The 26,402-nt window shown below is 45.5% G+C and overlaps 1 protein-coding gene across 4 annotated transcripts in view; it reads left to right on the top strand.

The window, feature by feature from the left end:
• The window catches only part of ME3 (malic enzyme 3), a 240,380-nt gene that overhangs the window by 197,037 nt on the left and 16,941 nt on the right, over positions 1–26,402 (top strand). For all 4 annotated transcript variants that reach the window (XM_058446557.1, XM_032167107.2, XM_058446555.1 and 1 more), the window contains 3 exons: positions 10,303–10,412; positions 25,082–25,179; positions 25,478–25,591. In XM_058446557.1, the coding sequence (XP_058302540.1) occupies positions 10,303–10,412; positions 25,082–25,179; positions 25,478–25,591 (322 nt within the window). The remainder of the gene's footprint in view (positions 1–10,302; positions 10,413–25,081; positions 25,180–25,477; positions 25,592–26,402) is intronic.

Genomic DNA, 26,402 nt, shown 5'->3' with positions numbered 1-26,402 from the left:
ACAAAGAAAAGAGGTGTAATTAGCTCATGGTTCTGCAGGCTTTACGGGAAGCATCTTGCCAACATCTGCTCAGCTTCTAGGGAGGCCTCAGGAAGCTTACAATCATGGCAGAAGGCAAAGCGGAAGAAGGTATATCACATGGTGAAAACAGGAACAGGAGAGCGAAAGGGGAGGTACTACACACTTTTAAACAACCAGACCTCATGTCAACTCACTATCACGAGGACAGTACCCAGAGGGATGGTGCTAAACCATTCATGAGAACTCCTTCCCCATGATCCGATCACTTCCCACCAGGCCCAACCTCCAACATTGGGAATTACATTTCAATATGAGATATGGCTGGCAACACAAATCCAAACTATATCAACAAAGACTTGTCCTGAAGAATTCAATTTTCCCTGTGATTATAACATGGACACATAAAGTCACCAGAAAAATAGTTTAAGACCACATTCAGTTATTTGTTTTCCTATTTAATTCATGTATTCATCTATCCATTTATTAATTCATTTATTGAATATGGCAAGAAGTCAGAAATAGACTTTGCTGTCAAGGAATTTATAAACTACAAGGGAAATTCCCAAATAATTACTGCTGGGTTTGCATAGATTTAATGTGTACGCAGCCAATGGCCTTGCCTGCAGTGTTGATCAAGGTTGATAAAGGGCATAAGGTGGTCAAAAGATCTGGGACATTTACTTGGACTTTAAAAGTCATGACCTTATTCCCAGGAAAGCGCTAGCAACTGAAGAGAACACTCAGCACGGGCCTCATTAATTAAAGAACCTTCATGGAGGACACCCGTGGCCTCATGCCAACCTGATACGCACAATCTAAGGACAAATACGGGCTGACATAAATGCTGAAGCCCCCAAGCCAGCCAGTGGGTTGGTGGCCAAGAAAAGTGCATGGGCTTTATAAGCAGGAGGTTGAGGAGTGAGTTGCCATGCCCTAGAGAAAACCTCTGTGCTGCCACTGAACTTTGGGAGGTTGAGAGGTCAGCAGGTCAGCCACCATCCCCTCCCCAGCACTGAGATTTCTGGCGCCATTTCGTGTGCTTGCCCCGGAACTCAGACAAACAGGGAAAATCAGGAGGAAAGCCAAGCTGTTCCTGAGTGTTTTCTGTCTGGCCGGGACTTGCCGTCAGAGCTGTGACTGAGGAATGGCCACATTATCCTGGGACTTTTGCTTAGAAGTTACTGCTTCCTGTGACTATGTTGCGAGTCAATGGGAGTTTTCCCCCTTAGGCCAGAATCCCAGTCACAGGAGCCTGCCAGTCTGGCTGCCAGACCCCAGCACACCAGGGAATCTCCCAGTCTGGGAGCTGGGAAGGGAAGGGCCTCAGAGGTCCACCCTCACATCGTGGGCTGAAATCCCTTCCACGACTTCCTTGCCAAGTGGAGCTCCAGTGACCATGGACTCACCTCCAGTGACCAGCAGTCTCTTTCCAACCAGTGTTTGAAATCTCTGCCTTATATGGCACTGGAATGTGTGTCCTTCTGACTTCTACCCATTGGCTCTGCTTTTGCCTCAAAGCCATACAAAATCAATCTGCTTAAGTCCTTGTCCACAAACGGTCGTTCCTATGATTGAAGATAATCATTATGCCCAATTACACTTGCCCTTCTCAGGCTCCGTATTCCCTCTTTCTCCAATCCATGGTATGCAGTTTTTTCACCCATGGAATAGATTCCCTATCATCCTTGTGAATCCCTCCCCAAACCATGACCCCCTCTTCTCATTCACACACCCAGCAGAATAAGTCACTCCTCACACAAGTCTGTGGCAGAGTTGTGCTGTGACGGCCTCTTATCTGTCCTATGACATCTGACTGTGTCTTCTTCCCATTCTAGCTGTGCTCTAGCCCCCACCTCCTCCTAGCTCCTCAGGATCTCACCAGCCCTGTCATCTCTCATCTCCCCTCCATTCTGACTCCTGTATCTCATATGTATACCTCCCATCCCCAAAACAAATTCACCCTTCAGTCCCACTTCCCCCAACAGCTGTCACCCTACCTACTTCACAGCCAAGCTTCTTGAAATTTGTGATGACCGACATTTCCTCCCCCTCCATTTTCACTTTAACCCCATGCCAGATGGTTCCCTCCCTTCCACTCCACCAAAAGTGGTCTGCAAAGGTCACCAGTGATCCTCTAAACAACGACTCCAATGTACACTCTGTGGTCCCTGTTTCACTTGACATGTTGGCAGTATTTGATGCTCCTGACCACGGCCCATTGCGTGGCTCTGGTAGCAGCTGCTGTGTGGGCCCAACCTGCTCACTATCCTTGGCTGGACTTTATTCCACTGCCTCTCTCTGCTCCGTGGATGCAGGGTGTCCCGGGGTTGTGTCCTTGCCCTGCTCCCTGCTCTGTGCACAGGCGCTGCCTGAGAACCCTCAACCAATCCCACGGCTTCAACTGCTCACAGTGCCCTGAGCTGCCTGTTCTCCTCCCCTGACCTCATGTATAGCCCAGTGCTTCATGAACACGTTCATTAGAACATTCCACAGAACCTGGCACTCCTCATGTGGCAACCCCGCCTTATCGAGTAAGTTTGCCTTTCTTTCCCCATCCCCAACCTTGATGAGTAAAGGACTCCACCCTCCATCCTCGGCCCTTCCTGGGCTCCTCCTCTGGTCTATTATTAAATCCTGTCCTTAACAATCATTGCCTCCGTGGACTCAGTGCCTATAGTGCGCTGGAATTTTATATACATTATCTCATTTAATTTGCACAACAGGACTGCAAGAGAGGTATTATTAGCCCACTATTATCAGTGAAGACTGAAATTTGTATCAAGTACCTTTCCTGAGGTCATGCATTTAGTAAGTGATGGAGCCACACCTGCTCGATCTCAAAGCTGTCTATCCTCTACCACACTTTGTCTTTCCTCCAGGCTACTCTTTTCACTTCCTTAACATATTTTACCCTGCTTCTTCTCTGCCTACATGTCTGCACTGCCTTATATTAATACCAGGACTTCACAATCTCTCACTGCAGTTCCATGCCTCCTTGTCTCCAGTCTGTCCTCCCAGCTGTCCATCCCATCATCCATTTCTGCCAGAATGAACTTCCTAAAACACCCGCCACCTTCCTGCCTAAAGCCCTCAGTGGGTCCCCCTTGCCCTCCAGATTGCTTAGGCTCTTTTCATGGGCATGGAAAGGGGTGGCGCCTGCATTCCACCAAGGCTCATTTCTCCCCATGTCCTCCCCATCTTCAGCCTCCTCTGGCAAGATCCGACTCTGTGTATTTTCCTGCAGCTCCAGGAAGGCACCATACTCACTCAGTCCTCATGCATCTGCTGTTCCCTTTCCTTGAGATGCCCTCCTCCCTCCTTCCATCCCCACCAATCCACAGTCTGTCTGGGAACCTCTGCTCTTCCTTCAAGCCCCACCTCCTAATCTTCTGCCCTGTGAAGCCCTCATTGCCTCTCCCCCCTGCAGAGCTGCCTGCCCTCTTTGAGGCTTCCCATGTACCTGGCACATATCTTTATTATTACTGATGCCACAGAGTATTGCAACTGTTTTTTTATTTTCCTGTGTCCCCATTCAACTGTGAAATCTGTGAGGTTTTAGCGAGTAGTACAGTCCCTTGTTCATAGTGGACACTTTGAAATGTTTGTTTTGTTTTGCTTTGTTCTTCTAAGATATGGGTCTCACTATGTTACCCAGGCTGGCCTTGAACTTCTGGGCTCAAATGGTCTTCCAACCTCAGCCTGTTGAGTAGCTGGGATGACTGGCATGTGCCACCGTATCAAGCATAAAATGTTTATTGAATTGAATTTTTATTACATCATACTTAGTATAGTTTCTGGCACAAAGAAGATAACTTGCCCAATACATTTCTTTAATTGAAACAGAAATGTCAATAAGTAATTGCAATACAATGTGACATATATTGTTACAGATATGTCCAGAATATCATGGGAGCCCAGAGAAGACAAGAATTAGCACTATTTTAAGGGTAGGGAAAGAGATGTGTCAAAGAAGGCTTCTTAAAAGAGGTTACAGTTTAAGATCTGGGCCTACGTCTGTAATCCCAGCACTTTGGGAGGCCAAGGTGGGTGGATCATGAGGTCAAGAAATCAAGACCATCCTGGCCAACATGGTGAAATCCCATCTCTAGTAAAAATACAAAAATTAGCTGGGCTTGGTGGTGCATGCCTATAGTTCCAGCTACTCGGGAGACTGAGGCAGGAGAATCGCTTGAACCCGGGAGGTGGAGGTTGCCACTGCACTCCAGCCTGGTGACAGAGCAAGACTCTGTCTCAAAAAAAAAAAAAAAAAAAAAAAAAAAAAGCTCTGGGCCTTACAGTTGAAGTAGGGGTTGGCCTGGATAAAAAGAGGCCTTCTAGACAGAGAGAACCAGCAGCTTGAGCAAAGACAGGGGACTGTGCAAGGGCCCACAGTGGTTAGGAAGCAGCAAAATGTGCCTAGAGTGTCAGAAGACCTGAGTAGGTGTTCAGCAATAGAGCTGGGGCCAAAGTGAACACTACCTAAGGAATTTGGATATAACCCCACAGGCAGCGGAAGCCCTCTTAGGATTTTCAGAAAATAAGTAGCTGACATAAACTTGTGTTTAGAAATACGTGGAAGATGGATTGGGAGAGGGGAAATAAACTTGAAGGAGGTGAGATCAGTCACTGTAGGGTCCTGGACAGAAGTAGCAACGGCAGTAATCCTGGGGAGAGATGGCCTTGCCCTGAATCCACCCAGTACCCCCTGCACAAAGTTCTTCCTGCAGAGCCATGTCTCCCAAAGTGTGTTCCACCATAGGTGGTGAAGGTGAGATGCAACAGGGTAAGGTCTCTGGTCAAATAAGTGTTGAACATGCTGGGTTAAACACGTTTCTTATTGCAAGATTTTTCAGAGCTTTTAATACACATTGTATACGCTATGTGTAACACACAGAGTTTTCCAAATTTACTTAACCACAGAACCTCTCTCTGAGACCATCTCAAGGGACTAGAGTTTAATGGAATATGTAAAATAGAAAAAAAAGACCACGAGTTTTTATGATTCTGTCAGATCTAGTTCCTGGAAAGAAATAAAAAAAGAAATAGCTTTCCATTGGGTGACAACTGATAATCTCACTGAACGTTCTGCTGTGGAAGTCTTGCATGTGGGTTTTTTCCTGAGGGGAGGGGAACAGCGTGGACTCCCATGGAAACACCAGAGGTAGCTTTTAGTCATTCTATTTAGAGGCAGGTTGAACAAGTTCACCTGCTCTTCCCAGTCCCTCATGTTTGTTCAGGCCTGAAAGAGGTCAGACCCAGGTGTTTGAAAAAATGGCAGGTCCTGACCTATGGAAAAGAGAAACTAGGTCTGCAGCCCCTGGAATGTTCTGCACCACCAACATCCCTCGCTCTGCATTTGGTTCACACGCTGGGGAAAAGGGCAGAACAGCCACCTCAGACCCTCCTACCCATGGGAGGATGAATCCCAGGTGGCAGGTGCTAGCACTGTTGGTCATGGCCTGGGTATCATCACACTGTCACACACAGCTCACCAGAACTCCCAGGCACAGGTCACTGTTTGCTGGCTTCCCTTTGCCTGAGTACTGGAGGAAAAAAAAAAATCAAACATCCACTCATTAGCCTTGTGTCTCGAAGTGAGCCCTGGCTTTGGAATGCCTTCCCTGGCCACTCCAAGGCCATTTCCCAGCTGAGTCCCCAGGGTTGGGAAGTCTGGGAAGCTATCTGTGTGGCTTGGGAAGGTGCCTCTTTCTCCATTGCAGGAATTCTCCACTGGAGAAGCATCAGATGTTCCTCAGCCCCTGCCAGGGCTGCAGGGTGAAGAGTTCAAAATTGCAAAAGGGGACAGATAAGCAGGAGCCTCCCCGGTAAGGGTGAGCTTCTCGCAGGACAGAAGGACAGACAGCAGGCTGCTGCCAGCACTAGAATTGGGAAGCTGCCCAGAGCCCTGAGTAGGGAGCTGAGAGCATGGCTTCTTGGGAGGGGTCCCGCCTCTGTTCCACAGTATGACCTGGAGGGTGCCTGCCTCGCTCTGCTCACTCAGCTGGTCCGGTTTGCCTAAGCACAAAGGGCTCTAAGACACTGACCCCCCATATTTTCCTCATATGTTGCTCTCACAGAGAATGTCTAACCTCCCTGCTCTGGACTTGAAGAAATATCTGAGTGAAGCTTCTAGTATTCAATTCCAGCCCCAAACATTAAGTAGGTTGTGCTACTCCTCCAATGCTCTCAGACCAGGAAACTGAGACCCAGACAGAGAGAGGGGACTCAGCCAAGACTCCTGCATTTTTTCTGTCTCCCTGGTCAATGTTTTCTTCACCATACCTACGATCTTTCCCAGTGGAGAAAGCAATCCAGCTTTATTACCTATTTAGCTTTTTTTTTTTTTAAGAACCTGTAAGGCTATCAAAATTAAACTGAGGCTGGTTCTTGAGTCAGATAGAACCAGATTTAAATTGCAGCTCCACCACTTACCAAGTGCAATAGAGTAAATAGCCTGTGGGCAAATAACTTGCAATCTGTAGCTCCAGATTCCTTCTCTGGAAACAGCACCTACATCATAAGGTGATGTGAAGATTAATTAAGATAATGTATGTAAAGAGTTCAGCGCGGTGCCCAGCAGGTAATAAACACTAGATAAAAGCTAGCTATTTTTTTTTACCATTGTTGTTAGTATTTTAATGAATATGTAAGGCAATGATAATTAACATTTAAATTAGTGTTATGGTGAAAGCTCATTACCTGTATTTGGATGTACAGGGATGAATTGACAAAAGTTTTTTTATCCACTAAGCCATTTAAATTTCTACTTTGAAATTTTCTCTTCTTAATTGGTTTTTAATTAGTTTAAAGAGTTGGCAGGCAAACTCCAGACATTAAGTTTCCACCAACTCCTTCATGGATCCACCCCTTCCTAAAACATTAAACTACAGTATCAGATCATCATAGGTGCTCAATGAAGGTGTTTGGATGGATGAATTTATGGATGGGTGAATGGATGGATGGATAAATGAATGATGGATGGATGGATGATGGATGGATGGAGGATGGATGGATGGATGGATAAATGAAGGATGGATGGATGATGGATGGATGGATGATGGATGGATGGATGGATAGATGGATGGATAAATGAATGATGGATGGATGGATGGATGGATGATGGATGGTTGGATGATGATAGATGAATAGGTGGATGGTGGTTGAATGGATGGTGCTAAGATAGTAGCACCACGAAGTAACCACCTTTGGTTCAGACTGGATAGTGGTCTGGTTTCATGAAAAGCCATAATGGAGAGTCTGAGGGACTGGGATAACATGGTGAAGGGCTCAGAGGTCTTGGTGCAGACAAACAGCAGGTGCAGTGGAAGTGAAGAGACATAGAAGGAAAGGCTGTGGTCACAGACTGAGATGGGACAGTGTGAAATCCTAGAGTAGGAGTAGTTCCTGGCGATAAAAGGTACAGGAAGCAGCCAGGGGATGGTTACCCAAGTTGGAGAGGAGTTCTGGGGTTCCTTAAATCCAGTGAGTTCTAGGAACTATGAGTCCAGATTATTGGATGAGTGATTCACATGGCCTCTTATGCAATTCCAAGCTAGGATTAAAGTGATCCCAATTAATGAGGTTTTATCCTATATTCCATCAAATTGCTCCATGGGAGGGAGGGGGGTTTCTTATATAAAATTGAATTAAATATAAATAATATTCATGCACTGAACAAAGGTATTTATTTATAATTCTTGCCTTATTTTTACTTCAGTGAATGAATGGTGGTGTTGCTTAAAGGAGTGTGTGTGTGTGTGTGTGTGTGTGTGTGTGTGTGTGTGAGAGAGAGAGAGAGAGAGAGAAACAGAGAGACAGACACACACACACAGAGACAGAGAGAGACAGAAAACGTTCATCACATTGTTTCGTTGTCTGAACTTTTCAGCATTTTAGCTGCAGGCCAGTTGTGGGGCAACACTGGGAATCTTGTAGAAATTATATATAGCAAAATGTCACCAGCAACCAAAGACATTCTGTTCCTCCCCACCCAATCCAAATACTTGAAATTCACAGTAAATTTTGGCTTGGTGAGCATGGCATTATATTTGTGCATGGGAGGTTTTATTTATGATTTCTATTCATAGTACAAGGAAAAGAGGGCTGGATGGTGGGTGGGGAGACACAGTGAGCCCCCCACCAAACCTCCATCAGCATTTGTTCTATGACTAGGAAGAAGAATTGTGGCCAGAATGGCGTTTGTGTTTAGCATTTTATGGTCTAAAAATTACCCGCAGGCTTCAGTTAGTAATACTGTATTGTATACTTGAAATTTGCTAAGAAAGTAGATCTTGAGTTTTCTTACCACACACACAAAATAGTAACTATGTGAGGTGATGGATATGGTAAATTAGCATGGTTGTGGTTATCATTTCACACTGTACACATATATCAAATCATCACATTGTATACCTTCAATATATGCAATTTGTATTTGTCAATTATGCCTCAGTAAAGCTGGGGGAAAAACCTTACCCTCAGCTTTTAGCCCTCACAATAGTTCACAGATGTTGGCCAGGCAGATATTATTGTGCCCATTGACGGATGGGAAACTGAGGTAGAATAGAGAGGTGAAGTGACATGTGCAGGTAACTCAGTTGAATGTGGAGAGCCAGGTCCGGCCTATGGCCTTCTAACCCACGCCCAGCACTCTAAGCACTGGACTGTGGCAAGTCACTGCCCCTGTGTTTCTGCCCCTGTAATGTGAATCCATCTCCCAGTCCTTCTACCAACAGCCTTGACTAGCTAAGGTTCTGGAAGGACCATGGCAGGAACAAATATTTGCCCGCCCACTGGTATTTGTGCTGGACAGCGTAAGCCATGCACAAAATTATAAGGTTGGAAAAAATGTTTTGTGGGCCATTTCAGTGCTCCTCACTCCCTCGTCGCCACCAGCCTCATCAGAAAGATGCCCCGAGAGCACAGGAAGCCCCCCAAGTGTGTGTCCCACCCACCTTCTCTAACAAGGTAATAAATCTTTCCACGGCTGGTCCCAAGCTGGTCCCAAGCCTGTAGGTCACACCAGGTTGGAAGGGCAGGCCACTTCTATCTGTTACATGCCCTGACACCTCTTGTGGATCAATCAGGACATTTTTTCTCAATGACATGACCTCAGATGCTGTTACTCAGCCACAAATTGACCCATGAGGTGAAACCTATTTTTATCCATGTATTAAGTAGTTTTTAATAATCCATACTACACTTGCTTCCAGAAAGGCTAAGAGACACAAACAAAACTATCAAACCAGGATCAAAGAGCAAGAATGCAGTAAAGGGGAAATCTGTGTGCAGAAGCCCACAGAAGCTGAGGGGGCCTGTTACAAATGAGCGAAAACTTCACTCTCAGCTTCTTTACAGGCAATGTTAAAAGGAATAATAGGTTACAAAACTCTAACAAACTCAGTCATTTTTAAGAGAAGGCCATGAAATCTAGGAGGCAATGCTAGCATGGATTTTAAATAAGGCATAACAAGCATCTTAATGGCCATTGTCTTCACCCACAAGGCATTGTTTCTCAGGGTTCTCTGGGCTGTCAGAATCAGAACCATCTGGGGTGCTTGTTCAAAATGCAGGTTCCTGACCCCATCCCACACTCACCGAGTGAGATTCTGTGAGATGGGCCTGGTGACCTGCTTTTTAAACAAGGTCAGTCATTGATTCTTCTATACCCACAAGTTGGAGAACAACTTCACCAAGATGTTAGTAGATAACAGTGTCTTAATGTAGTGGCCTTTCCTAACCATCCTTTCATCTTACCAGAGAACAATGCCTGGTGCCAGAGGAGTCTCTAGTGGAGGAACTCCAGGCCTCAGGGTCCAGCAAGAGAGATATTTGGAGGATGCAGGGGCTCCCCACCTACTTGTGGTGGGGAAGCTGGGCTGTCTGCATGCTCTTGGATATGGAGTGAGCTTTCTTCTGGGATCTCAGGTGGCCACAGGCTACAAAGAGGGCAGGCCCCTCCTTGGCCCTCTTGTCACTCCCAGGGCTGGCCATGGCAGCCATGGGAGCCATCAGCGCATCTTAGCTACAGTGATGCTGGCTTGGCTGACCACCAAACCCAGGGTCCTACTCTCTCCCTTCCCCATCCTCATCCATGATAGGGCAGGCAGAGCTCCAAGCCCAGGAGTCCAGGAGCCAGCCAGTGGCAAAAACACAGACGAAGGAGCCATGCCACCTCCCACCCCCTGGCCTGCACCTCCCCACCCCACTGTGCAAGCTGGGATCTGCCAGGGATCTGCCTCAGGGAGGCAATCATGGGTTTCTTCCTCTCCCTCCACACAGGTTTGGAATAAATTGCCTCATCCAATTTGAAGACTTTGCCAATGCCAATGCCTTCCGCCTGCTCAACAAATACCGTAACAAGTACTGCATGTTCAATGATGACATCCAAGGTAGGTTTCCACCCCACCTGATGAAGCCACGGGGGACTAACTTATATTCTCAAACCTCACTGGGATGCCAAAGGAGTGAGGAAGGGCTGTCACCTCATAGCTGGTTTGCTGCCAGCAGCTGTTGAAAAAAGAATATTAAACTTAGATTCAACTCCTACTTGGCTAATTCTTAATTCTCTGAATTCAGTTTCCTTTTCTACAAAATGAAGATCATTACTACTTCAGAGGTAGGTAAGAATACGTGATTTAATGTATGTAAGAAATTCTAAACAATGCTGTAATTTACTAGCAAGTTAAACGTGAACCAGTCATTTCTCTGACCACAGTTTCATCATCTAGTCAATAGAGAGGATAACAACTGCCTTGAAAGAGCATGGTGAAAATTTACAAAGCTAATGCTATAGAAAGTACTAACTCATAAAACTCATCAGACCAAAGCACCAATCACCATAAAAATGGCCTTCCCCAGCCATAATAACTTGCTTTTAGACTTTCCAAATACAAGGGGTGTCTCTGTTGGGAGGTCAGGACAATTCCTTCTCTGGTTTTGACTGAAGTGTTTTTGCTCATAATGACCCTGAGAGAGACACTGACACCAGGAACCCAGAGCCTTCCAAAGCCAACATGAAGCAGCTTCTAGTTCAGGTTCCCTTTGATCATATATTCTGTGACCCAGAAATATATGAAGGTACTTGCTTCTTACTGTGGAGTTACCAGTGTCTAAAGCTGGAGTGGAAAGGGATTCATCTCACTTGATCTAGGAGTGCACAGGAAAGCACTGTGAGCTGTTCCTAGCATTTTGTAAAGTCCGAGAGAAACCCTGATGATGTTTTAACAAATGAAGTTTGCCAAGCAATCTTTTAAAAATCAAAGATCCATGTCAGGTGGAAAGAATAAGTTGGCAAGAGACAGGTGTTGGCCCTGGATTGTTAAAGGTTGGCCAACTTCTCATTTTGCAGAGGACTTCTCCAGAGGCCCAAAGAGGTCACAAGTTTTCTTCAGGTGAGTCAGGGATAGATCTAAGAGAACTCAAACTCAGGTAATAATAGCTAAGGTTAATCACTGAATGCTCATTGTATATCGGGCACTGTTCTAAGCACTCTACAGTTTTAAACTGATGAGACATTAGCATCTGTCTTATGAATGAAAACACTGAGACAGAAAAAGAGTAAGTAACCTTTATAGCCATTAAGCATAGAGTTGAGATTTGAGCCCAGGCATTCAGACTCTAAATTGCAGTCTATAAGCATTCACCATGCCATTCCCAGGTCTTATATTACAAACCAAGTTGCCTTTTTTTCCCCATTATGGTCCATATTACAAGGTATAAGAAATGTGATAGACTATTTTTTGTATTTGTCATAAACTTCCAAGAGGCAAGATAGCACAGTTAGAACACACTATTAGAAAGTTTAGTTTAAAATATACGATTTCAGTGCCTGAAGAGTGGGTATCCAGAGGGAGGGGAGACCCAAAAGAGAAAGCTGGGACATGGTGCCCCCTGCCAGCCTGTCTCCATTCTGTCTCCCCCTTACCCTGTTGCATAGACCTGGGACAAGCATTAGCTGGGCTAGGCCAGCCTCACCCACACAAGCCAGGACACTGCGCAGACACGGCTGTGCAGTCCAGGAAGATGCGCTGGTGGAGGGAAGCATTCTCTCACTGCCCTCACTCACCTCATTGTCAGCTCAGCAGGTGGGAGTGTGCCTTGGCCCTGAGGAAACACCTGCCTGCTAGACCCTGACCGGCTTCCCAGTGTGAATTCACCCATGAATCAGCAGCAGGACAGCCAGTCCCCTGAGCCCACTAGGCTGTCAAGGCCAGAGGGTGGAAGTGGAAAACAAGTCCATGCAGGCGGCACACCTGGTGCACAGCCTCCAGCTGTACAGACACACAGACAGCCACATGTGTATACATCCTCCTAAACCCAGGCACAGGAACACAGCCAGGCCCTGCAGCCCCCCAGCCCCCATCCGCCCCCAAACTGCTGCCAGAATGTGCCTCTGAGATGAAAGTATCACTCACTATGCCACCTTCTCTCTTCATGAGAAAGTTCGCACTCCTTCAATGAAAATATAAGACTTTGGGATCTCTCTTCTGCTCTCTGACCTTCCCTTTATTTTACTCCTCTGACCTCCTTACCTGCCATTTCTTTCTGTGTTTGAAAGCCCTGCTCACCCTTTCCCATCATCTTTACCTGAGTAACTCTTACTCACCCTTAAAGACTCAGCTCCAGGGTCTCCTGCCCAGGGAAGGCCCACCAGCCCCTGTTCCCTCAGTCTGATTTGGGTGCCCCTCAGGTGTTCCCCTCTGTCAGTTCTCTTACTTCATTGTACCCCAAAAGCCTGTATTGCATTGTCTGCCTTCCCAGAAGATAATAAGCTTCTGGAGGCAGGAACCATGCCTTATCCATTCTTGTTCCCCAGCTCCCAGCACCGCACCTGCTACATGATAGATGCCTAATAAATGTTTAAGAATATATGAATGATGTCTACACACACAAACTGACATCCTCATAAGCACACCCACCTGTTCATGTGGGTATGTCTACACTGGACACCTGCCCCTCCAGCCTGTTATCCGGGTCATCATTCATGTACAGCTGACCCTTGAACAAGGTGGTGGTTACAGGTGCCAACGCCCCACACAGTCAAAAATCTGCATAACTTTTGCCTCTCCGGAAACATAGCTACTAATAGCCTACTGTTGACCAGAAGCCTTACTAATAACATCAGTAGTGGATTAACTCATAAATACACTAGTATCTACCCCTATTTTATGTGTGCATGACATACCTAACTTCTTAATTTTTTTGATATTTCTAGGCTACACAGTTCATCTGTGAGTTTTTTCAAATTGTTACAAACCTCCAAAATTTTAAAAAACTATGTATTGAAAAAATCTGCGTATAAGTGGACTCACGCAGCTCAACCCCATGTTGTTCAAGGATTGACTGTGCTCACATATAAAAGCACCTCTACATGTGCTCATACATATTCACATGTGTACCCCACATGCAGACACATGGAGCTGTTTGTTTTTAATTAAATCAATCCATTTGTTTACATTCATTGGTTTTTGTGTCTTGCCTCTATAGCCAATTTTGCTCCCAGGCAAAACAAAGTGGGATAATTTTCTGGGTCCCCCAGCAAAGAGAAGAGGGATTTCCCATTCTTTTCTCAGAAATTCAAGACTGAAGCCATCAATCTAGAACTCATGAGGACAGCTGGCAAATAGTGCTGGAATGGCAGGAGCCCTGTAAGAACCAGCCTTTGATCAGCTCAGCCTGATGTTTAGGTGTGACCGTATCATTAGCAACCATAAAGAGGTGGGCATGAGCATGCGCCACCCAGATCCTCCTTCAAGGAAAGATTTGTTGCCTAGCTGACAGCAAGGCTGTCAGCACATCATGCAGAGCGTCAGAGAAAGAGAGCCACCTCACCATCCCACCAGGGGCCGGCCTCACCCAGTGATGAGGGAATATGAAGGCTTAACTATTTTAGCTCAGTGCGGGACAACTCAAGCTCCCCATGGAGTTGGCTGAGGCTTTGGGGCCTGCATCACAGCTCAACTTCCCCCTCAACTCATTCTGCTTCCCTCTCTTCCTTCCCACAAGGGCACTTCCTAAAAACATCCTGAACACTCCAGTATAACTCAGAATCTGCTTCCAGGGGACCTAAACTGTACAAAATAACATTTTGCATGCACACAGAACTTTAGGTTGAAAGTGCGTTTCATCCTCACTATCTTACAAGTGCCTGGCAATGTCCCCTCCCCCCGCCAACTGGGGGACACACACAGCTGTCCAATGTCACTAATGAGGAAACTGAAGCCCAGGGGGTTAAAGCTTGCTCACGGCCACACAGCCAGACAGACACAAAGCTGGAACTGGAACCCCCTTATGTCTGACTTGGAATTCTCCACTCTCTCCATGGCATCAGGCTGCTTGTTGCTCCTTCATGTGTGAGGTGGTGGAGGGTGTCTTCTCGTTAAGGATGAAATTCCAGACCCTGCTGAAACAGTGTGGGTGTCGCTGCTCCCTGGCATCCTGCTGCTCTCATCCTGTCCTCCCCATCGTTCCCATTCCTTCCTCTAACTCCTACAGAATGCAGACCTGAAGATGAGGCCCACGGTCACGAGCTGGTTAGGGATGGGTCCAGGCCAGAAGCCTGTGATGTGTGTTCTCATTGTTAAGTGGACAACGAGAAGACTGGTAAGGAATTCCAGGACTAATGAGCTAACATGGCAGATACAGCCCATGCTGGAATGGTCCCCCTTTATCTCCAAATACAAAGTAAGGAGCAATGCCACTTAAGACTACAAGCCATGCTCATAATGGAAGAGGAGCACCTCCATGCACAGAACCACAGAGGGTTGGGAGTGAAGGGGTGAGAGGGAGTGTGGGAGGGAGGAGGAAGCAATGCAGAATCATAGTCATAAACAGAAACCACATCACACCACACGTGGTTGCTGGAGACGGATCCTCAGAATCTTCTTGGGAACCACACATGCAGGGGGCTGGAACCGAGCAACCCACATGAAAATGAGACTAGGGTCATGCTACCTACTCTGAACACCAGCCTAGCCTCACATCCTCAGTGGATAGATAGAATTAAATCCTCGGGAGCTCCACTCTACTGATCTCCCAGAGAGCAGGGCCATGCCTGGTGCACAGCAGGAGCCCAGGGCACATTATTTGACTGTTTCCCAACCAGTACCACTGTACCATGTGCTCAGAATCACTGACCCCACGGGGCTGGGGCTCTGGAGCCCCAGCACTTGAAGGGAAGAGAGCTCCCCAGGGCTTCTGGTCATCTCTGCCTCCCACCCCGGCCCAGACCCACATAAAGCCTCGGCCCAGGCCCAGGCTGGTCCTTGGTGATCAGAGCTGCCAATGCACTGACTCATCGCTGGCAGCCTCTCAGGAATTTTGGAAAAGGCAGAGGCTCAGGTGACTTTTGTTGTTTCAGCTGGGACCAGAGAAGCATCTCTGCTCTTAGGGAGGAAAGAAAGGCCTAAAAGGGGAAATACAGTGGGAATGGTCACGCTGGGGACAGGGGAAGGAAGGAGAGCCACACAAGGGGCCAGGTCCAGGGTGCTGCTGGCCCAGTTTCTGTGGGTCTCTGGCCTCCACGTGCAAGCTGACCACACAGCATGGCTGGAGCCAGGAAAGCCCCACTGGCTCATTAGCTCTGCAGCATCCTCCACCTGGCCAGCCTTCCCTGGACTGGCATTGCCTACCAAGCCTGCTAAATCTCCAGGCCAGACAGCCCATCAGGCTCCTGTGTGTTATGTCAGGCTATTAGCACCCCCTGTGAGCCCAATGCTTAACAATCAGACATTGCACCAAGACAAGCCTAGGTCTGAATCCCCATTTTCCTGCTTTGTGGCTTTGGACAAGTGGCTGAAATTCTCAGTACCTTCCTTTCCTTATCTGTAAAACGGACTTAACAGTTTTAACAGCCACAACTGCTCATCAGCTAGTACCACCAGAATGGTCAGGGTGCTTTTATAAGGCCAGCATCTGTTATGGTTGGTTGCAGCCTATGCCAATTCCTTGATAAGTATTTCCAACACCCGTTTATGGCACTGAATTGTTGTAAGGATTGAAGTGATGTATAGGTAGTGACAGGCATGTAGCAGTACTCAGTTCATGGTACCTATTACTAAAATCTCTGATGCCTGACAGGCTCCTGACACACAGATATGGGAGGGAAGAAGGAAAGAGGAGACTTAAGGCAGAGATTTTGATGGAGGTGAGGAGAGGGCCACATGTGAGCACAGGACCGGGGAACTCTGGGGAGAAGAGAAGCAGGTCCCCACCTCACTTTTCTCCGCTTTCCCACATATTCCCTATTATTCCAGCCCATTGTACTAGTCACTCTTTTGTGAGTTTTCTGCCAACTCCACGATTTTGAATGTGCTGGTCCCTCTGCCTAGAATTCTCTTCCTGTTCTTCACTACTTTCTGTTTGTCCATAAAGGCTCATTTCACTTCCCCCAGGATAATGCATCCAGGGCCAAGCCACGAACTCTAAATGATCCCACTCTTCCCCAGGATCTGGGAATGACACTGGACGGTGGTCACCCACTTTACAGAATGCTTCAAAGTGAGCCAGGGGTGGGGCTCTCAGCCAAGAAATGCAAAATACATCCCTGGAAGATGATGACCTTGTTGGAGAGGGAAGGTGTTGGGGACTTTGCACAGGCTTCAGATGCCACAATAGGGAAGAGGCAGACAGGCAGGAATGGCTCATCTCTGAAGACTTTGTGCAGCTCGTTTGTCTTGTTTACAAGACGCCAGGGATTATTTCCAGCTGTTGGGGGTCAACTGCCCTCTCTCTCACCCACCACCACCACTACACACACTGAGTAGCAGTTCTAGGCCTTTCCTTGATCTCTCCCCCTGCCGTGAACTTCCCCTGGTCTCTTTAACCTTTTCTCCCCTCTGTTCCCAAAGCCTTCCTTTTCACTAAGTCCTGTATTCTGAGGCTGTTCTTCACTTCCAGGGCTGTTCCTAGTCCTGAAGTTCATGTGGATCTCATGTATCTGGCTCCTCCGAGATCTCCCCTTTTAGCTGTTGCAACAGCCGAACCTCCAGAGAAGCCAAGAAGATGATCATCATTCCTTCTGGTTCTTTCCAAATTGCGGCAAAACAGGCCTAAACCCTACCTTCTCCATCTGCCAGAGAACTGCCCTCTAGAGAGTCCAGGAACTCCAGAAAATTCCCTTATGACACAAAATTGCAGTGAAGTAGTGTAGAAAGCCTTTGCTTGGTGTCCAATAAAGGGGAACCTGAATTTTTGGAACACTTATGCTGGCAACTCCTTGAGAGTTTTATTTGAGAACAAGACTTTTTTTGTCTTTATTTATTCAAGGCCTAGCCCAGAGAAGGCCCAGAACAAACACTCAGCATATACTAATGAATAAATGAATGGCAGTAGCTACTGTAGAAAGGTAATTCTTATAGATCGTGGAAGCAGGTGTAGCCTCATAGCAGAAGTTGTTCTGTCCCAATAGGGATCCAGGCCTCCAAAGCCACCGTGGCCAGACCCTGACAGAGCCTCTTTCTGTCCTGCTTGCTGCCTGGGTCAGAAGTTTTCCCTTACCTGATAAAGCAGTAAATTCTTTCCTCCAATAATCTGTTGTTCAGCATGGAAACTCCTTTAACTTTGTCAAATCTGACTATTAAAAGCAGAAACTACATTTTCAGCATGCTATTTCCTGAAGCTACAACCTCAAGTACTCAGTTTGTAGGAAATGTAATTATGGAAATCTCCCTCTGAAAAAGAACACTTCTTTTATCATGAATAGGAACAACCAGCCACACTTTCAGCTGCCCATGGCATTCATGGGCACAAGCCATGTTCCAGCACATCCCTGGACCCATGGGCTTCTCAGAGTGGTTACCTTGAAACAGCTAAGTAGCTTCCTTTCCCGTTTTAAACCCCTAGTGCATAGCCTAAGAGCACCCCAAAAATGCAAGTTAATGATGGAGATAACTTTATTTGCCAAACTTTGTAATTTGGAGCTTAAGAACCACTGTTTTTCCTCTTGAGTTCTGGCCTGTACCAAGTGCAGAAATAGTTTCCCAAAGGAAAAAAATGGGCAACAGTACCAAATGCTGCTGAGAGGTCAAGAAAGAAGAAGGCTGAGAACTGATTACTGAATTTGGCCACCTGGAGGTACTTGGGGACCCTGACAAGAGGTGGGTCATTTGATTGGACTGGGTTTCATGGGAACCAAGGAGGAAGGAACTAGATGCAGTTAATATATTCAGCTCTTTAGAAGAGTTTGGCTATAAAGGAGAGCAAGAAATAGGGTGGGACATACAGGACCAAGGGAGGGCCTTTTAAAGATAGAAGTTTTACAGTGTATTTGTATGCTGATGAGAATGATCCAGTAGAGAGGGCAAAATTGAATATGCAGGAAATAGGAGTGGGAATAATGGGACAAGTAGGCAAAAATGATGGGATCCATTAGACAAGTGGTGCTTTAGCTAGAAGCAGGGAGGCATCGATGGTAACAGGGGGAAAGGCAAGTACTTGGACATTGGAGGCAAAGGGTCTGAAGACCTGGTGGTGATAGGATTCAGAAGTTCTGTCCTGATTAGTTCTATTTCCCTTGAGCCTCACTCTCCACTTTTAAGGGCAAAAAATAGGAGCACAGTAGTCCCTACTTCATGGAGTTGTTGGGAAGATTAATTGAGCAAATGCTGCGCTGGTAAGCACATAGCACAGAGCCAAGGCCACATTAAGAGTGATCAATAAATGGCAGCTGACCTTGCATCCTTTTATTGTAATGTGTGACTCTGTCCCATCAGATTTCCCATTGTTCTGAGTTCCCCTCCCCTTCCAGAGGTACAGCTGAATGTTGACATCTACTGCCTAAGTTCACTTCCCTCTGCCTCTGCTACCACCCTACTCCATCCTTCCCCAGAGAAACCCCATAACACCTCTCCTGCTGCCCTCAACTATAGTCAGGAAGGGCTGTCTGAGCAGCAGAGATCGTGAAGGGATGGAAGCAAACCTGGGAAGGAAACCCCTAGGTTTCCTTGCTTTGGGTGACTGACAGGGCCAAGCCACCTTTCTCTGTCAGTTTCCTCATCTGTACAACTGTTAAATGCCATGATCTCCAATCCCCATCCAGCACTGAATTTCTGTGAGTAAGCCCAGTTATTCAACCTGCAAATAACCCCAGAAGACGGCTGACACCCAAAAAGAAAAAGACCCATCCAGAGTGTAGTGTCTGCGGGATCATCTCTGATGGAATACCTTTGGCGCCATCTGGTGGCAAACGCTTTGCGCAACCCCTCCTTTTAGGGAGGCAAAAGGCTGTCCTGAAACAGACTCCGATGAGCAGAAAACTCCCTCTAGCCAATGGCAGGAAACTAGTACCTCACCTAGAGAGGCCATCTAGTTCAGTGCATCCCAAACTTGAATGGCACACAAGTCATCTGGAGATCTTTTTAAATACAAATTCTGACTCCGTAGAACTGAAATGAAAGAGGGTTTTATGGGTGGAGAGTAAGAAGTATGGAGTTACTTGCAGGGAGGCAGAGAAAATGGGGAGTTCCACATAATAAGTGGACTCTGCAGAAAATTAAGGACAAAGGGGATTTGGGGATTTCAGGAGAGGATCATACAATGCAATTCTCCTCGCCCTCTCTTTAAGTGATTTAAATACTTATTTAAATTGCTTGTTGATGCTGCCTTGGATGTCAGCTTGGTGTTTCTTTTGACTGCAGTACAGTGCTGAGCCTGACCATGATATAGCCCAGCTTCATTCAGGTTAGATGAAAAAGTAGATACGGGAAAAGGAGGCATGGTTAAGGATGCCTGGGGTAGCAAGGAATGTCTTGCTGATCATTTGGGCTGAGTCTTAAGGAATAATGAACTGCAAAAGGGTCTTCTAGATAGGGAGAATAGCAGGGGAAATGTACATAAGTATAAACATGCATGATATGTGTAGGGAACAATGAATAATGCTACTGGTACATGGAGTATACGGGGAGGCACTGCAGAGGTAGGTTGATACTGATAACATACTTTTCTGTACATAAACTAACAAAAAGTATGTCATGAACAACTGTTTTATAACAGCCATCACACTTGTAATCATTTAGTAATTTCTTTACTTACAAACAGAGATGAGCTCAGTCCATTTTGTTACCATGGTATCCTCAGTACCTGAGCCTGGTTCATAATTGATGCTCAAAAAATAAATGAATGTAACAATTTCCAGTGATCTGTGACTACCCACTGTGTTCTACTGTTTTGTGCCCAAGTTTTGGTAAACTGGGAGTTCTCTGATGGCAGGGATCATGTTTGATTCATCTCTGTCTTCCACTGTGCCTAGCATGGTGTCTGTCACGTCATAGGCCCTCAGAGGGTGCACACTGCGTACTTTGGGGACCATGGGAAGGATATTAGGAAGTCCCAGTATCCTCAGCCCTGTCTCTGGGACACTGCCAACAGTTCAGCACTCTCTCCAGGCCACAGCTGTGTGAAGACAGGGGTGCCTGCACCCCATCTTCTGAGAAGTATGATCTTGCATAGAGTCCCGCCTTCTGATGTCCACAATGAATGTGCACTTATTGGCCACCAACTGTTTGCTGTACCCCCCCATCTCAACCACTGAGCCAAGTATAAATCTAGGAGAAGGCCCACCCCAGAGCTAGCAAAAAATAAGCCACCTGGAAAACTGGAAACAGAAAATATAGAAAATTCACTCATACTCCCACCCTGCAACCATTAGTGTTTTGTAAGTTCCTTCTGGATTCTATGTGTGTGATACATTACAATTAGAATCATCATATGCATACTGCTTAATGTTCTCTTCCTTCCAGCCAACTCAATGGAACATAGGTTAGTGCTTAAGCACACAGGCCCTAGAGCTTGATTCCCTGGATTCACATCCTGGCTCTGTTATATGATCTTGTACAATTCAGCAAACCATACCTTATTTTCCCAATCTGTAAAATAAGGATGGCAATAATGAGGATTAAATGAATAACTGTCTTCATGTTAAGACATATAAAGTACTTGGAACAATATCTGATGTTAGTGACTAGCTTCACAGCATTTTCCATGTTGCTGTATAATATTCATGATGATCATTTTTAATAGCTATAAAACAGTCTACTGTGTCTACACTGGCTACTTTACTTAATCATTACTCCTTTGTTAGATGTGTCGGTTATTTCCAGCCATTCTGTATTATAAATAACACTGTCATAAATATCCTAGTATATACATTTTGGATTTTTCCATATAGAGATTCTCGAAAATAGAAGTATAAGGTCAAAGGGCAAAAATATTTTATGCCTTTGCTCTAGATGGGGAAACAGTTCTCCACTAAAGATTGTAGCACTTTAAAACACAAAGTATATTGGAACATTTTACTTTTCATTCCTCCCTCCCAGGCATAGATGACAATAATTTTTTTAATTATCCAAATGTAATAAGCCATAAATAGTCCTACATTAATTTCCTTTTGCTTTGTTTTGTTTTGGTTTCACCATCGTGGAGTGTTGCTGATTGTGATTACTTTATTGTGAGCTCTCTGTATCAGAGTCTATACCACTTGCTTTAACAGAGAACACTTAATATTTTTAAAAATGTTAATTGTCTATTAAAGAATTCAAAAGCCAAAAAAGAAACACTAAGGATCTGCTACAACTCCTGAGGCTAAGGGAACAAAGGAAAGAGGAGGTGGCAGTTAGTGGCGCTGGTGTCACTGAGTGGCAGCTATGAGGCTAGTTCTCTCAGTGACGGCCAAACTGCAAACTGGGTTCAACTTCTGCTTCAGGAACAAACTGCTGCCGTGGAGTTGAAGAACTAAAGCTGTGGGGCTGCCAGATTTAGCGAAACCAAATGCAGGACGCTTAGTTAAATTTTGGTGTTAGAAACAAATAATTTTTAGTGTATTTATGCTCATATTGCACAGGACATACTTATACAAAAAACAATCTTGTTGTTTATCTAAAATTCAAATTTTACAAAGTGTCCTACATTTTACCTTGCAATCCTAACAAGATGGATGATGCTGGGGTTGGGGGGAAGCATATTATCCCCCTCATCTAGCCTTTGTCTCCCTCTAGCACCTACTATTGGTAGAGCCCAGCACAAAGCAAGTTGGCAAAGCTGAAAAGTGGTTTGCAGACAAAGCAGTGTAAAGAAGCTGATAAACAATTACCCAATAATTGGTACAGTCCACCCTTCTGGATACTCAGCATCCATATACACTGTCTGGCAAATGTGTACTTCCACACAACAAAAACAACTCTGGCCAGGTGTGGTGGCTAAAGCCTGTAATCCCAGCACTTTGGGAGGTCAAGGCAGGCAGATCACCTGAGGTCAGGAGTTCGAGACCGGCCTGGCCAACACGCCAAAACCTTGTCTCTAATAAAAACACAAAAAATTAGCTGGGCATGGTGGTGGGTGCCTGTAATCCCAGCTACTCAGGAGGCTGAGGTAGGAGAATTGCTTGAATCCAGGAGGCAGAAGTTGCAGTGAGCCGAGATCACACCATTGCACTCTAGCCTGGGTGACAGAGTGAGATTCTGTCTAAAATTAAAAAAAAAAAAACCTCTAACAAAATGCCTGACAACATTCTACTATTTTTCCAACAAATGAAGACATTCTCACCTTTTCTCCAATATGGGGATAGACAATGTCCCAACAGACATTTTAGTTATCTCTGGAAGATAGTCACTGTATCCACCTCTAAGCAGAATTAATAGCTCACAAAATTCAATCATATTTGAAAACTCTGTTATCTAAAGACTAACATGTGGAATTAACCTCCAACAGAACTTATATAAAATAATAGGGAGGAGAAGGGAGAAGAAATTAGCTCATGTGTACCATTATATATAGTCACATTATGATCAAGGAAGAAAAATATGCATGGCTGCTACCTTCCTTGTTTCTGTAACAAGTCATGATGTCAAAGATGATTTTTATAAATTTCTTCCTCAACCTTCCATTCCGTGTTTTCTTGTCCTCAGACAGGACCTCAGGTGGCTGGGATTCTTTACCCAGTAGAGTGACCCAAACCTTCATTTCTGAAGGATCTGAATCCTCCATAGTCCTGAATATCCTTGGTTGCAATAGTATTTATTAATATTTACTATTGAGCATGGAAATATGAAGACACTCCTCTAGAAGACTCCCCTAAGCTTCAGACATAGTCCTCCCTGTCCTCACAGTCCCTTTGATTATCAGGATGAATCACAACAGCCAGAAGAGTAATCCCCTTCTTTGCCCACTGATTTAGTGGCATGAAGAGCCCCAGCTGGCCAGGGAGCTGTTTCAACTCCCAATTCAATAGAACCATGTTGTAAATCCTAATGGAAGTATTTCCTTCTTGGCAACTAAGACCTCCAATCCAGTAGAGCACAAAATTAAAGAGACAGGACGCAAAAATTCTGTACGTGGGTTATTAGGTGAAATGGTGAGAGGAGCCCCTCCCACTTCCACCCCATGATTTCTAGACCCAAACATTTTGGCTATGAGAGAAAAACACAATGTGTTGCTTGCTAAGTCATCATACATTGCATCCCATAAAACAGAAGCTCATTATCTCCATAAGGTGTTGCTTCAACTTAAGTCTTAAGTAATTCTTCAGTAGGCCATTCTACTGATCTACTAAGCCAGCTGCTCCTGAATGGTTGAGTACATGTTAAGACCAGTGAATTTCATAGGCATGAGCATATTGCTGCCCATCTTTTACTGTGAAGTAAAGTCCTTGATTAAAAGCCTTGCTGTCTGTAATATATCTGGATGGCGAATAGGTATTCCAAACATCCATAGATAATGGTGCTGGCAGAAGCATTACAGACGAGGAAAGAAATCCATATCCAGAATGTATATCTGCTCCAGTTAGGACAGATTTCTTTCCTGTCCATGATGGGAGTAGTCCATTGTAATCATCCTGCCACCAGGTGGATGGTCCCCGCCAGGGAATGGTGCCCATCAGGAGCTCAGCATCGTTCTCTGTGTTTGACAGGTTAATCATTCAACAGTAACAGTATCAGGCCAGCTTGGTAAGAGGAAGCCCATGCATAGCCTCCATCCTTACAACCATGGCTGTTTTATGCATAAGTCCATTAAGCAAACCCTGGGTGACTAAAGAAAGATGCTGTCTAACATACACAGGTCATGCCATTTTGTCCACCTGATTATTGAAAGACTGTTTTCATCATGTCCTTTGATAAACTCTCACATGGGGCACAAATATCCTCTTACTCTGTACCTATCCCAAGAGGTCCATCCACCTACCATTTCCCCAGACCTCCTGATCACCAATCTTACTATTTTGTTCTTTCCAAGTCCCTGACCATCCAGCTAAACCATTAGCAACTGCTCATGAATCAATGTAGTGCTAACCATCCCTTGGACCAAAGTATACGACTAAATTTACCACTTGAAGTCATGTCCACTGTCCTTCACCATTACCTTTTACTGGGGCTGTGAAGCTGCCACCTTATACTTCTAGTTGGTGCCAGCATATTATTCACAACAACTTGTAAACCAAGCCCAAGTTTTTTCTCCTTGGTCAGCTGCTCTTAAAGAGTCCCCAGTGAGGCCTTAGATGTGGATTCAGGGAGAAGTCATGTAGCAGTGGTTCAAATGAATCTGAGCCACCTACTTATACAACTTACTTGTCCCTTCCAGACATACTCGAGCCATTTGATGATGGTGTGTGACCAGACACAGCCAACCTTATGACTTGGTGGATAAGATGGGCAGCTCAGGCCATATGGTCATTTAATGCCTCATGGCCAGGTTGTGTTCTCATTTTTTAAAATGTTTTTATCCATTTAGTCCTTATATAATTCTATGAGGCTCATGCTTCTTTTTGTCTTCCATTATATTTATCTTTGTCAATTTCTTTATGAATGATGATGGTAGCAGCACCTGGCTATCTTATCCCATCTTATGGGGTCAAGTAACAAACCAGGAGCTGTTTCTCAACTTCAACAAAAAAGTTACCTGCAAAAGAGAGCATGGATTTGCACCAAAACTTGCATGCCTTCAGGGCATAAAGGCTAAGAAAAGTTGCCTGTTCCTCCACAGTCTAAGGTGTGGGGAACTCTGCCAAGGGTCTTCTCTTGGGAGGTGGGGGCCTGTGGCCAGAGGTTGATCTCAGGCCACTCTGTTTCAGGCACAGCCTCTGTTGCTGTGGCAGGGATCCTGGCTGCTCTGCGAATCACCAAGAACAAGCTTTCCAATCACGTGTTTGTTTTCCAAGGTGCAGGCGAGGTATGTGGCATTGAGGGTTTCTTTTGTTGCTCCAGGAAGAGAATAAGAATGGGTGGAAGCATATCAAAGAAGGGAGGCATTCTGGGGTTCTGAAAAGAGGAAGCAGCACAGACATATTGTGATCATTGCAGCTGCCTAGGCTCTGACAATTGGGTGTCTCAAGGCAAGGACTTAATTGGGCCTCCTGGGAGTCATGGAGGTGGGGGAAAGAAGAAGGGGTCATTATGGTGAGATATCAGATAAATGTTCAGCAGCTGTTTGCCCTGTGTCTGAACATCCACCCTATGGTACCTTCCAGGCAGCTATGGGCATTGCCCACCTCCTTGTCATGGCCCTAGAGAAAGAAGGTGTACCGAAAGCAGAGGCCACAAGAAAGATCTGGATGGTGGACTCTAAAGGGCTCATTGTCAAGGTACTGTGAGTCTGGAGACCTGGAGGTTTCCTGACAACTTACAGCTCCCAGGAACTGGATTGGAAGAGGTCTCCAAGAAGTAAACTGCTCAAACAGAATAGAGAGCAAAATGAGGGCAATGGCCTAAGCTCCAAAGCAAAAGATTCATCCCAAAGTAGCCTTAATTGCTTCTGTCCAAAGCAAGTGTGTAGATGTGTGCCCCTTCTAGTCTTGTCCCCCACCACTTCCTGACTTGCACCAGCCTCCAGCTACATTAAATCATAGTTTCCAAAAGCAGCCTGCTCTCTGTCTTCCACTTCTTTACACATCTTGTTCTTCTGCCTGAATTGCTCTCCTCTGTTTTTCCACATGCCAACTCTCAACCCTTAACCCCTTCCCAGTTTCCTCCTTATCTTCTGATAGTGCTCAAATGTTACCCCCTCCAAAAAGCTTATTTCCTGCATCTATGCTCCTTACATTGTGCTTACCACATGGTAGAGAAGTTGTCCCTTTCCAGTTTCCCCACTAGACTACAGTCTTGATATCAATGCCTGGCACATGGTAAGTGCATAATTAATGCGTGAGGCATGAGTGAAAGAATGAATGAAGAGAAACAGTCCAGCTTCCGGCTAGCATGTGTTGAGAGACACAACTGAAGGACCCCTCCATTAGAGCTACACTCAGTGCTTTAATTCCCAGAACTTCACTAACATAGAATGTCAGTGAGAGACAAAATATTATGGCAGAGATGAGAACAGGGGAAGTACATAAGGACATTGACCAAGAATGGCAGAGATCCTCAGCAGAATTGACCTTCCTATTGTTCCATATG

Source organism: Hylobates moloch, unplaced genomic scaffold (assembly GCF_009828535.3).
Source record: "Hylobates moloch isolate HMO894 unplaced genomic scaffold, HMol_V3 SCAFFOLD_11, whole genome shotgun sequence".
NCBI classification, from domain to species: domain Eukaryota; kingdom Metazoa; phylum Chordata; class Mammalia; order Primates; family Hylobatidae; genus Hylobates; species Hylobates moloch.
Note: the sequence above shows the minus strand (reverse complement) of the source record. Positions and strands in the feature narration are given on the sequence as shown.